General features: G+C 44.4%; 1 protein-coding gene across 4 annotated transcripts in view; it reads right to left on the bottom strand.

The window, feature by feature from the left end:
• The window catches only part of PIK3C2A (phosphatidylinositol-4-phosphate 3-kinase catalytic subunit type 2 alpha), a 780,848-nt gene that overhangs the window by 166,723 nt on the left and 601,396 nt on the right, over positions 1–12,729 (bottom strand). For all 4 annotated transcript variants that reach the window (XM_085648082.1, XM_085648085.1, XM_085648083.1 and 1 more), the window contains one exon: positions 7,356–7,465. In XM_085648082.1, coding sequence (XP_085504208.1) covers positions 7,356–7,465 — 110 coding nt within the window. The remainder of the gene's footprint in view (positions 1–7,355; positions 7,466–12,729) is intronic.

Below are 12,729 nucleotides of genomic sequence, written 5' to 3'. Positions count from 1 at the left end.
GGTGGGTCGGTAAGGAATCTGCAGCTAGATATAGTCTCTGCCAGATAAGGCGTTGCCAAAGGTAAGTAACTCGTCCATCTGACAGAGACATCTAGCCACAGATTCCTTACCTATGAATAGATATCTAAGCAATACCATCCCCAGAGTAGGGACTGGGGACAAGTTTAGACCAGGACGTCCTGCAGTACAGAGCGGCCAAAAAGGCTGTCCCTTCGGATTTGACTGTCCAGGCAGTAGTCTTTGGTAAGCATGTGCAGGGATGACAAATGTCGAGGACTGGAACTTCACGCTGCAATGACGTGGTTAGCTTTCGTTGAATGAGTCCTTTTCAGGAGGCTGCTTTTTTAACACAGCGTAGCAAATGTTGATACAGAGGACTACCCATCGCAAGATAGATCTTTTCTGCACTAGTAAATGCCCAATACATTTTCAAGGGCCACAGTGTCCTTTTTTAGCCTCTTTTCATATCACTGATCAATTTAATATAAGGTCTTTAGTGCCTCAGCTTATTCAAGGGGATTGGAATAGTAATAAAAATTGACAATGCTCCGGACAAGATTTCTCTGTTGTGTTCACCCAATATAGTTTACCCTTTTCAGAGAAAATGAGAACTAGCATGTTTCTCTCACACCTCCTCTAGTGAGTTATACTGGTAGACAGAGAATGGTGCGTGTCAGACTATGCTGCCAGAAAACCTCCTATCTACAGGTGATGATGAAGTAGCACCCAGCCCTTGCACCTGAACCCTTATTCATACACAAAGATTGCTATTTTACAGTCATATGGTAATTATGCAATACTGGTCTACAAAACAAATGTATTACAAAGATCAAGATTTTAAACAACTCAGCAGATAATATGCAAAGTAGGGCAAAGGTTTAAAATACCCCAAACATATTTCATCACACATCCCGAACCTGTTCGTCTGTTCACTACCTAAAGTGTCTATCAGAGTTATAGCCATCCAACATAAACAGCTGTATTAATTCACTAAGCTTTATTATGCCAAGTATTTTATAGTTTCCCAGCGTACCTTATGCTGGATGAGGTCAGTAGTCAGAATCTAGCCCTAGAGCATCTCTCCTCAGCAACCAGCCCAAGTGTTAAACTTGCCACTCCCTGTGTCTTGAGTAATGTGGGGCCTCTCTTGCTCAGCTCCCGCTTTGCTACAAAAATGTGCAAAAAATGTCCCTTTGCAGAAGTATATGGAAGCTAGAAAGCTAATGCTACTTTTCCTGAAAACATGGTGATCAAAAACATTTATTGTCATTTTCGTGAAAACAGTTAATCGTTGTTTAGGATCTATGCCTTTACACGCATTCTCTAATGTATGGCAAATTAAGTCATGTTCACATGCAATTAAGCTTGACTTGCATCTTATATACTATTATCATACAAAAGCCTTCTCACACTAGATGGAATATGCTACTATATGCCAAGAACAGATGCATACTGGTAAGTAGCATATTCCGTTCGAGGCATATGAGCTGCAGATTACACACTTGTGCATAGATTATATAGCAGTACCCACCCTTAGCGGCGACCACCCGTATCTGTTGCAGTGGTTTGAAATAATGTTTTGAGTACAGCCTGGCCCACACTAGCTTGTTGCTTAGTTTGCACATCTACACAATAGTGTTTAGTTAAAGTGTGCGGTGTTGACCATGTAGCTGCTCTGCAGATATCATCTAATGGGATGTTCCCTAAAAATGCCATTGAAGCCCCTATTTTGCGTGTAGATTGGGCTTTAGGGGGAACAGATATCGTTTGTTTTTCTTTGTGGTAGCAAATCTAAATGCATTTGACAATCCACCTAGCTATTCCCGACTTGGAGATGGGGTTGCCCTTGAGTGGTGGAGAGAGAGAGAGAGAGAGTGACAAACAGCTGTTTGGTCTTGCGGAAAGGTTGTGTTCTCTGTATGTAGTAGAGTAAGGCTCTTTTGACATCTAGTGTGTGAAGAGCTCTTTCTGCAACGGTTTGTGGTTGCGAGAAGAAAACTGGTAGTTCTACCGCTTGGTTTATGTGAAAGGGAGAAATGACTTTAGGGAGGAATTTTGGGTTGGTACGGAGAACAACCTTGTTATGGTGCATTTGCAGAAAAGGTTCTTGAATGGTAAGTGCTTGTATCTCACTGACCCTTCTGAGGGAAGTGATGGCTACAAGAAAAGCGGTTTTCCATGTTAGGAATTGGAGTTCACATTTGTGCAGAGGTTCGAAGGGAGGCCTCATTAGTCTGGTGAGAACAATATTTAGGTTCCACACCGGTGAGGGTGGCAGTCTGGGTGGAATTATCCTTTTAAGGCCTTCCATGAAGGCTTTAATGGCAGGTACTCTAAAAAGTGATAGATGTTGCCTGTTTTGCAGATAAGCTGCTATGGCTGTGAGGTGCAGTCTTATAGACGTATAGGCTAGATTGCATCTTTGCAGGTGTAGTAAATAGCCTATGATGTGTTGAATGGACACATCTAGGGGATCGATGGTATTGTTGTGACAGTAGACAACAAAACGTTTCCACTTGGCGGCGTAGCACGCTCTAGTGGTGGGTCGCCTAGCTTCTTTGATGATGTTCATACAGTCAGGGGGAAGATTGAGATAACCGAATTCTAGGATTTCAGGAGCCAGATCGCTAGGTTGAGCTGCGCTGGGTCCGGGTGTCTGATCTCTCCATGGTTCTGGGTTAAGAGGTGTGGAGAGAGGTGTAACTTTTGGTGTGGTACTACATATAATTCCAGCAGTGTGGTGTACCACGGTTGTCTGGACCAAGTTGGAGCTACTGGTATGAGAGTGAGGGAGGAGTGTTGTAGTTTGCGCACCACTAATGGAATAAGTGGGAGAGGCGGAAAAGCGTACGCAAATCTGCCTGACCAGTTTATCCATATCGCATTGCCTTTGGACAATGGGTGTAGATATCTGGCGGCGAAGCTTGGACATTTGGCATTTTCGTGGGTGGCGAAGAGGTCTATCTGTGGATGCCCCCACAGTTGAAAGTACGGGTGAAGAACTTGTGGATGTAGTTCCCACTCGTGGATCTGTTGTGTCTGTCTGCTGAGTAGATCGGCCATGGTGTTTTGGACTCCTGGGACATGTTGGGCCAGGAGAAAGATTTTCTGGGTTATGGCCCATCCCCATATACTCTGTGCTAGCTGAGAGAGCTGTGGAGAGTGTGTGCCGCCTTGTTTTTGTATGTAGTACATGGCTGCCATGTTGTCTGTGCGGATTAGGACTGCCTTGCCTGAAATCTGTGTTTGGAAGGATTTCAGGGCTAAGAATATCGCTAGTAACTCCAGATGGTTGATGTGGAGTAACTTTTGTTGAGGTGTCCATCTGCCCTGCATGGTGTGATGTAACAGGTGAGCTCCCCAGCCGGAGAGCGATGCGTCCATTGTCAGTATTATCTGAGGAACCGGGTCCAGGAACGGTCGCCCTTTGGAAAGGTTTTTGGTGGTCCACCACAGCAGAGAGCGATGGGTACGGCCGTCTACCAACACCAGATCTGTTAATTGATCTTGGGCCTGGTTCCATTCCAAGAGAGTGTTCTGCTGCAAATTTTGCGCGTAGAGCCTGAATGCTTGTGATCCTGGCCGGACTGGGGTAGGCTAGCGCTTTTGAGGTGTCTATGGTGGCACCGAGGTATTGTTTTACGTGGGACGGTTGCAGATGGGACTTTGCGTGGTTTACCGTGATGCCCAGTTGGTGAAGTAGTTGGATAGTGGCATGCGTGTGTTGTACACACTGGTTGTATGAGCTGGCTTTTATTAGCCAATCGTCTAGGTATGGAAAGACATGGATGTGCTGTCTCCTGAGGTGTGCTGCCACGACTGCTAGGCACTTGGTGAATACCCGTGGTGCTGTTGTGACTCCGAATGGGAGTACTTTGAATTGGTAGTGTTGGTTGTCCACTACGAATCTGAGGAACTTCCTGTGAGCGTGGTGTACAGGAATGTGGAAGTAAGCGTCTTTTAGGTCTAAAGTGGTGAGGAAGTCGTTTTGGGAGAGCAGGGGAAGTACCTGCTGAAGTGTTACTATGTGAAAATGGTCTGAGTGTATATATGTGTTTAGGGGCCGGAGGTCTAGGATGGGCCGTAGAGTCTCGTCCCTTTTTGGTATGAGAAAATATAGGGAGTAAACCTCAAGATTTCGTTGGTTGGTAGGAACGTGTTCTATCGCCCCTTTTTGTAGGAGGGATATTACCTCCTGCTTTAGTAATGCTAGATGTTCCTGTGACATTGGGGGTTGTCTGGGTGGAATTTTTGGGGGGTAGACATTAGCTCTAGGCAGTAGCCTGACCAAATTATTTGTGTCACCCATTTGTCTGAGGTGATGGTAGCCCAGACATGAAGGAAATTTTGGATTCTGCCCCCGACCGGAGTGGGATGGTCTGGGGGGAATGGAAGGAAGTCATTGGGTAGGTGTGGAGGCAGAGCGGGCGGTGTTTGTTTTGCCTCTGCCTTTATTATTGTTGCCCCTGTAGCCGCCTCTTTGGTAACCCCTTGTGAAGGTGGATTGGGTAGGAGCTTTGTATGACGTCGAAGCGGTATCAGAGGAGTAGCCTCTGGATGTGCTCCGAAAGGAGGAACGGCGAAAGGAACGCCTGGGAGGGTGTGATTGTAAGGCTCCCATCGATTTCGCCGTGTCAGTGTCTTTTTTCATTTTTTCTAGGGCCTCATCCACTTTTGGGCCGAACAGATGTTCCTGGTCAAAGGGATGGTTCAGGATGGAAGCTTGCACTTCTGGTTTAAATCCTGAGATCCTGAGCCAGGCATGGCGACGGAGGAGGATGCTAGTGTTGATGGCGCTGGAGGCGGTGTCTGCTGCATCTAGGGCACAACGGATGGAGGTATTAGTGATGGTTTTGCCCTCCTGAATTAACTTGTTTGCCCTGTTTTTGTATTTGTCAGGGAGGTGTTGCATTATGGCTTCTAACTCGTCATATTGGGCCCTGTCAAATCTAGCCAGTAACGCTTGTGTATTGGCGATACGCCATATGTTGGCAGATTGTGATGCAGTGCGCTTGCTGGATGCGTCCAAGTGTTTTGACTCTTTGTCAGGTGGTGGTGCTTCGCCTGACGCCTGCGAGTTGGTCCTCTTCCGTGCTGTGGACACTACCAGTGAATCTAGCGGTGCTGGCCCTCTGATGTAAGAGGATTTGTAGGGGCGGCTTTTTATTTTTATTTTTTGTCAATGCGCGGGTTAATGACCCTGGCTCTGACTGGGTCTTTAAAGACCTCTGGCGCATGGTTTACTACTCCTTTGAGCATGGGCAGTATGGAGGTGGCCCTATGCGTGGTGTCGAAAGTAACGAGGAGGAAATCCTCCTCCACGGGGTCGGTATGGAGATCTACCCCGTGATAGTGTGCAGCCCTTTGGAGTAAATGGTTAAACCCCAATGTGTCTTCTGGTGGGGATGGTCTCGAAGGATAGAGATCATCTTGTGGGACGTTAGGGATGTCGGGGATGTTATAGTCGTCCCATGGGTCTGGGGAGCCTGTGGGAGTGGGGTCCCCTGTAGGTAAATCATGGGGCACGTCCCCCATGTCATCATATGTGTCGTCATGATCATCATCATTCAGAGGGGGTGTTGGGGAATGATGAGGAGGGGGTGGAGAAGGAGAAGGTGGAAGGGGTGGAAGAGGTGGGGAAGGCATTCTGAAAGGTGAGGTAGCAGAGTCCTTCCTCTTTGGAGGTGGAGCAGGTTTTTCCAGCTGTATCTTTTTGATGCTGAGCATCAAATGTCCGGTTTTGGGATCCTTGGTCAATGTTTTTTGCAAGGGATCCGGTGTAAAGAGTTCTTCTGAAGGTGGTTTATCCGTCGGCACCGAAGGCGTCTGGCCGTTGGTTTTCTGGCTTTAGTGTGCTGTTTGAAAGTATGCGGCTTAGAAAGGGCTTTTTGTTTGGTCGGTGCAGAGATGTGTTTCGGCTTCGAGATCTCGGTGCCGGTGGCCTTGTGTGCTTTTGTCGGTTCCGGGGATGGAGTCGGTACCGAGGAGGTGGAACTGGGTTTCGGTACCGAGTGTTTCGGTATGGGGCTCGGTGCCGAAGAGGAGGCCATTTTCTTTTTCGGCTTCGGTGCGGAGGAGGGCTGGCTCGAGCCCGAGCCGCCGGAAGCCTTAATCGTCTTCTTTACCGGTCCCGAAGGTGCGGTGTGGGAAGCAGTGTCTTTGTTCTTACCTAGGCCCGGAGGCGAAGGCGTGACCGAAGCCTTTTTCGGTGCCGGCGAGGGTGTGTGGGGGGGGGGGGGGGGGGGGGGGGGGGGGAATTGGTACTCACGACCCTTTGTGCCGGAGTTATGTCCTCCACATCTGAATCGTCGGCTTCGGAAGCGCTGACGAGGCCCTCGTCGGTGTGGTGTTCTTCTGGAGCGTCGACGCCCTCTCCGAAGATGTTATTTGGAATCGCAGTCGACGAGTGCGCCATGGTCCTTCTTGCTCTTTGGTCTCGTATCATTTTCTTGGACCGGAAGGACTTGCACGCCGGACAGTCTCGAGCCTCGTGTTCAGGGGGGAGGCAGAGATTACATACTTCGTGGGGATCGGTGTGGGGGAATTTGGACCCACATCGAGGGCACTTCTTGAAGGAAGTCCTTTCCATGAGCCAGGACCGGAGCTTGCGTAGGCCCAAAGGCCGGCGTCGACGACTGGAATCGAAGGTCTTGATCGATGAGAGCCGCATCGAGTGTGGAGATCGAGATCGGAACAATACCGCAAATTGGGGTGAGGATTGCGCGTCGATTGAACTGGAAACCTGTTCGGAACCGGAGCGCGAAGATCACATCCGAGCCCGATGGCGGAAAAAAACAATCTGAGGATGGAGCCGAAGCCCATGCGCAATACGATCCAAAGGAGGAGTCACCGACCTCTTGACTTCCAAAGACTTTCCAAGAAGAAAAACAACTGCAAACATCCGGGCCCAACACCAGATGGCGATCTATGCACAAGTGTGTAATCTGCAGCTCATATGCCTCGAACACCAAGCTATGGAGTCATAAAACATCTTTCTAAAAGAGGATTGCAATCCTCTTTCTGATTCTCAAAAGGGTTGTCTTTGTATTCAGAGACCCAAGCTCTTGAAAACTCTTCAGACAAGATGAGTCTGCAAACAAAGTCAGATGAATTCACTGTGTGGTTGAGAATTGGTTTGAAGGTGAGGACAGGATTGCTTGAGAGAGTGCTTTTTGGCACCAAACTATAAACATTTTAGTTTTTTAAAATCCAAGCACCTACAACTTTTTTCAAAAAGATAAGGAATTTTCAAATACAAATGTTCAATAGAATGATCTAACTGTAGCAATTGCTGGAGTCCTGTACAGAAAAAACAACAATTGTGATAATTAAATACATCGCTTTATAAATTTTACCTGGTGAAAAATATGGTAGCTTCAATATCTGAAGTTTGTGGTTGGAGAGCATCTTGGACATACTTCAAGTCCTGAATTCCAGAAAGCTCAGGCAAACCAGATGACATCATCTGTTTAAAAAAATAACCAATGAGAAAAAGTAAAATGTGTCTCTACAGAAAATATAAGGTAGTAAGTAAGCAGGTAAAATGTGTATTTATTGCAACGAAGATTTAAGAAATAATTCAAATTCTTTTAGTTTTATTATGTATAAAAAGGGAACGCTACCTTCATGGTGATCCCACTTACAAATATGAGAGTGTTGTGTTTCTAGCCTTGCCAGGCTAGAAAGTCCTGAGCAAATTCTGAGAGCATTTCTTTTTTGGAATGGGTGCTCTCTGCTGTGACTTGTTACAACCAGAATCAACTGGACACATTTTCTAATCTTCAGACACCACTGGTGAAGTGGCAAAGCACATATTCAATATTATTGGTAAAGAGGATAAAGTACGAGTCATGTTTACAGGTGATATTGTACAAAATTAACACTCTAGGTCTGTGGATTGAACATTTGTCAAGCACAGGCTAAGTAGGTGGCGCTGAGGTAAGAAGAGGTGGCGTTCTATAAGTATTAAGCAAATACTTAGGAAGCCTAGATCATCTGGTAAAATTGCAGCAAGTGAAGTCTAAGAGGACAATTGAGGAGGAAGAAAGAATCAACCTTTAATGGAAGGGATTAGGTACAGGGCCTCCTGACCTCTACGGGCGTTTAGTTTGAGAAGTCTGCTCAACTTTACAGTGATATGAGAATCATCAGTGTTTCCCTTAGGCAGAAGCACTTGTGTGCAGTACCGTGATATTTTAAGCATGTTGAATAAGCTGGCTGGTACTACAGGATTTACATTTAAGTGGTTGGAGGGCCTGGGTAAAGGTGAGGTGACCCTCACACTGGCTTCATAAAGAAAGCAATACCAAAAACCAGTACCACACCCAATTCGAAATGCCTCTCACCTGGATGCCAAGAGTATTTTCTTTCAAACTGTTTTTTTAGAACTATTTTTTATTGATTTTTAAAACATTAAAAGTCACCTACAACATTCTGAAATATGGAGTAGGCATCAAATTACAGTAGTCCATGTGAGTTTAGGCATATACACCCCCTTCTCCATCTCTTACCCACTGACTCAACCCCTTCCCCCTGTATCACATCAGAATATTATTGTAACTATCCCCCCTCCAGCAATCTATCCTAACAATTTTGTAGCTTCCTTCTATATTGACGCTGGTGTTTTTGTATGAGCCGGCAATATTGCCAGGGCATTGTTTTTATATAAATCGAATCGCAGTTTCATCCTGCTGTGCAAACACCCAGTCATAAATGACTGCCAACTGTATAGCACAGTAGTATTTTTTAATGTGCAGAAGTGCAATACCACCATCATATTCCCCTTTTCAATTTATTGAAGGCGATAGGGTATCTTTCCATTCCGCAAAAGTAAATGGATCGAAGTCTCCAGTTTCTTGACAAGTCTTTAGGTACCATGTTTGTGGTGTTCTGAAGCGCATACATCATTTTAGTCTTTCAAAACTCAAAAGTTTTATGGGGTTAAATAACCAGCATAAACCAAATGTAAACAATTAAAACAGCATTTCGTATGTACACATACAAATGAAATGAGAGCAAATCAGTAGCATTAAATGCACGAGGAGGTGACAGGAATTCCGTATTATTAAATGTACCAGAGGCTCTCCAATTGAGTTTATCAACATTGAACACGATTGGTCCTAGCAGTGCATACAAAGCATTCAAACCATGACAGGTCAAAGGACTCCAAAAGCTGTAAACATGCATGGTTATTTCTGCAAATGTTATAAAGCCTTCCTTTCTCCACCAAGTAACAAGATACTTATGTCATACACATCTAAAGTTTTAGCAAAATAAAGTATAGTGTATCAGCATTCAAACTGAGCTATGACCACAGGGACACAATATCAAAGAGTTCACAAAAGTCCAGATCTTTCTTAAAGAACAACTTATAGTGGACGATACCCATCCTAAATCTTGCGAATAAGCAAAGCTCATAAGTTTCAGGGATCAGATATAAATAAAGCAACTTGCATAGTTCATTGGAGTCTCTGGCAAAACATCTGTGTTAACGAAAAATATTCTCGACACATGCCTTGGTTATCTATAACCCATGGGCAGTTCTGACCTGGCTAGCTCACAGAACATATACACTATAGGCTCTAAGCCATTGAATTTTAAGTAGGAGTCTGAGTTCAAGCAATCCTTAATTTTATGGCTTAAAGAAGTAGCCAAATCAGCCCAAAGAGCGGACAGCTCGATATCCAGCCCTACTCCCAGATATAGCGCACACCGTCCCTTACCAGGCGGCCCCTAAAGCGCGGACTACTACCTCTAAATACTGCTCTCCTCAACCAGGAACGTGAACTCATGCCCGGAAGAAGTTAATTTTATGAATGAAACGCGTTGGCTGGCAACCTCTTTTTTGAAAATAAAGAATTACTCAAGACTTTTAACATCACAAGACTCATTGACTAATTGACTACCATTTGTCTCAATAACTAGCAGTGCACTACTCCACAAGCCCTATTTCCTCAACAATGCAATAATAGTTTGACTTCTTGCCAATCCTAAATGAAAAATTAAAAACAGCCCCCAGCAATTAAATAAATCTTAGCTCTCGGATTGTAACAAACGGGGTGTCTAGAGTTCTCAAAAGTAATTCTAACCATGAAAAACGGTCTCTAGTACACAATTATTAATACAGACATTTCTGGATTTTGTAGATTTGGGGCCAAGGACAAAACATAAATTTTAGAAAAAATAGTACTCATAATCGTCCATAAAGTACACATAGCTATTGATCAATTTCTTAAGATGCTAAGCTGCTTGGGTCACACAACTTCAGTGGCAGGGCAGATTAAAATTTGAATTGCTCTTGTAAATGTGTTTGCAACCTGTCTCCTCAGGTATTCCTGCGGACAGTTTGCTTAAAGTCAAGAACAGGGATGGCAAACTCACCAAAGAAGTGTGAACCAGTGTAAAACACTCAGAACATTCTCCCTGGGTCCAAATCTGACTCTGTCCTTAAGATTTAACTGCTGACAGTAAGGAAATCTATAGTGTCACTAACCATGCCCACAGCGCTGCCCACTCATCAGCAAATTGAAGGTGTCACCCGCATTTAGATTTTTTACACCCACAAATTAAACATTTCCCATTCATTTTCTCTTAACTTCCCTGAATACAATGCCACTGAATCTCTAGATGACAGCCTCCATTGGATGTTAGGTGGGAATGGTGGGAAGGGGGTCAGGGTAGTGTTGGGGAAGGCAACCTGAGCCTTGAAGGATGGGGAAGGAGTTGACTGCAGACTAAAGTAAGAGCTGGAGTTTAGAAAGGAGAAGAAATATGCAGCTGTCAAGGTACAGAGCAAAATGAAAGAGTGAAAATGGGTAGAGTGAAGGGGGGGGAGGCAAGATGAACTGGAGCCAAAGAATGGGAAGATTTGGGGAAAACAAGGGTTTGGTAAGAAGAGGTGGGATAAAGAAGTAAGGGAGATGAGGCCAAAAAGCAGTCTTTGCTTTCAAAGGCGAAACAGAAGAGCACGTTGCAAAGAGGAGGGCCTGAGAGAAGGATGAGAGTGGAACTGGGATGACGGTTGGGAACAAATGTTAGGGTTAAAGAGCAAAAGCACAGTACTTGTGCAGGAGGCAAAGAAGAAAATAAGGGAAAGTGGGACAGGTCACAAGACAACTCCGACACAGACCTTTCACTCTAAGCAGGACAATTAGTCTTATTGTCTAGATTGGTGCGAGTATCTCGTCCAGTCCAAGTGTTTTCTTTGTATTGTGGAACCTAGTCATCATTTTATAATAGCATAAACAGGACTACAAGTGCCAGAATGCAAAGTAAATAAAGTTGTACTAAATTAGATAGTTACAAATAGACCTGGAAAACGTGAGACCTCTGTCTGTTGGTGAGTTTTGGCCCTTAGATGGTCTAATTCCACGCTCATCTCAGGCATACTGTGTTCTGAATATAGGCAACATTAAGGATGGAGTGGAGGACGTATTGCACTGTATTCCCATTTATCACAGGGGTCTAGTGCTTTTGCAGTCTGTTGTAGATACCCAAAGTCTAAACTCCTAAGAAACAGTTACAAAAGCCTTGAAACACCCAGCACACACTTCTGGAAGCATAATCACCCAAGCAGATCCCCCAGCTGTAATATAAAGTCAATATTTGAGTGGCCCATTGTTCAGTTATGCTACAGTAGTTTTAAATATCACAATGGCCTTTTTTGTACAACAAATATATAATCAAAGGAGAATGGATCACTTGTTGCTGGCACCAGGGTTCAGGTGGCTGTATCTGATATAGGTAAAAACCCTCAATCACGTAAAGTAATGTATGGGCGGTATATCTTGGTTCTCCGCCTTGAAAAATGTGATAGCATCATCATTGGGTTTATTCCATGCATCCTCCAACCTGGAGGGAACCACTGAATCTTCCAGTAGTGATCAGGGAAAAAAATGATAAAATAAGAAAGTAAAAAAGTGAGGAGTGCTCAAGTGAAGTGATTAGTTATAATAAAATATTCCTCATGCTGCCTAAAAAAATGTTTTTATTCTGATAGGTGCGGAGGAAAAGTTAAAAATATCAAGTAGCAGGACCTTGAGTGAGTAGCGTGATTTGAAAATTTTCCAAAATCGTATAGAAGTTCCAATACTGATTCAGAGGGACTTCGTCAGGGGTAGTACCTATATGCAAAATAAGCGGGGGGGGGGGGGGGGGGTATAAGGGTGAGTATGGGAGTCCTTGGTAAATTCAAGGAAGGAGGGGCCAAGGAAGCTGCAAAGGTAATGAAGATGAACAAAACAAAAGCAACTATAATTGGCAAATCTTTATATACATTTGGTATACATTTTAATCTGCAAGTGGAGATTAGAACCATCGCTCTTTTTAGGTGAGACTTCAAAACGCACCTATCAGAATAAAAACATGCTATCACGTTTTTAAAGGCGGAGAACCAAAATATACCGCCCATACATTACTTTACGTGATTGAGGGTTTTTACCTATATCAGATACAGCCACCTGAACCCTGGTGCCAGCAACAAGTGATCCATTCTCCTTTGATTATATATGACTAGCTGGAAGCCGTTTGGATCACAGCCTCTTCTTTTTCCCTATTTTTGATTATATCTTTTTTGTACAACGCCTTCTTGCAGGGCATGGTGAGGTTGAGTCATATAAGGGGGAAACCAAAAGACAGCACACCAACAGATCCAAAGATCTTGAAAACTTCTTTTACAATGTAATTCATCAAATATTTATTTGAGGGAAAACCACTGTCCACACTTGCTTG

This window comes from Triturus cristatus, chromosome 3_2 (assembly GCF_964204655.1).
Source record: "Triturus cristatus chromosome 3_2, aTriCri1.1, whole genome shotgun sequence".
Classification (NCBI taxonomy): Eukaryota; Metazoa; Chordata; class Amphibia; order Caudata; family Salamandridae; genus Triturus; species Triturus cristatus.
Note: the sequence above shows the minus strand (reverse complement) of the source record. Positions and strands in the feature narration are given on the sequence as shown.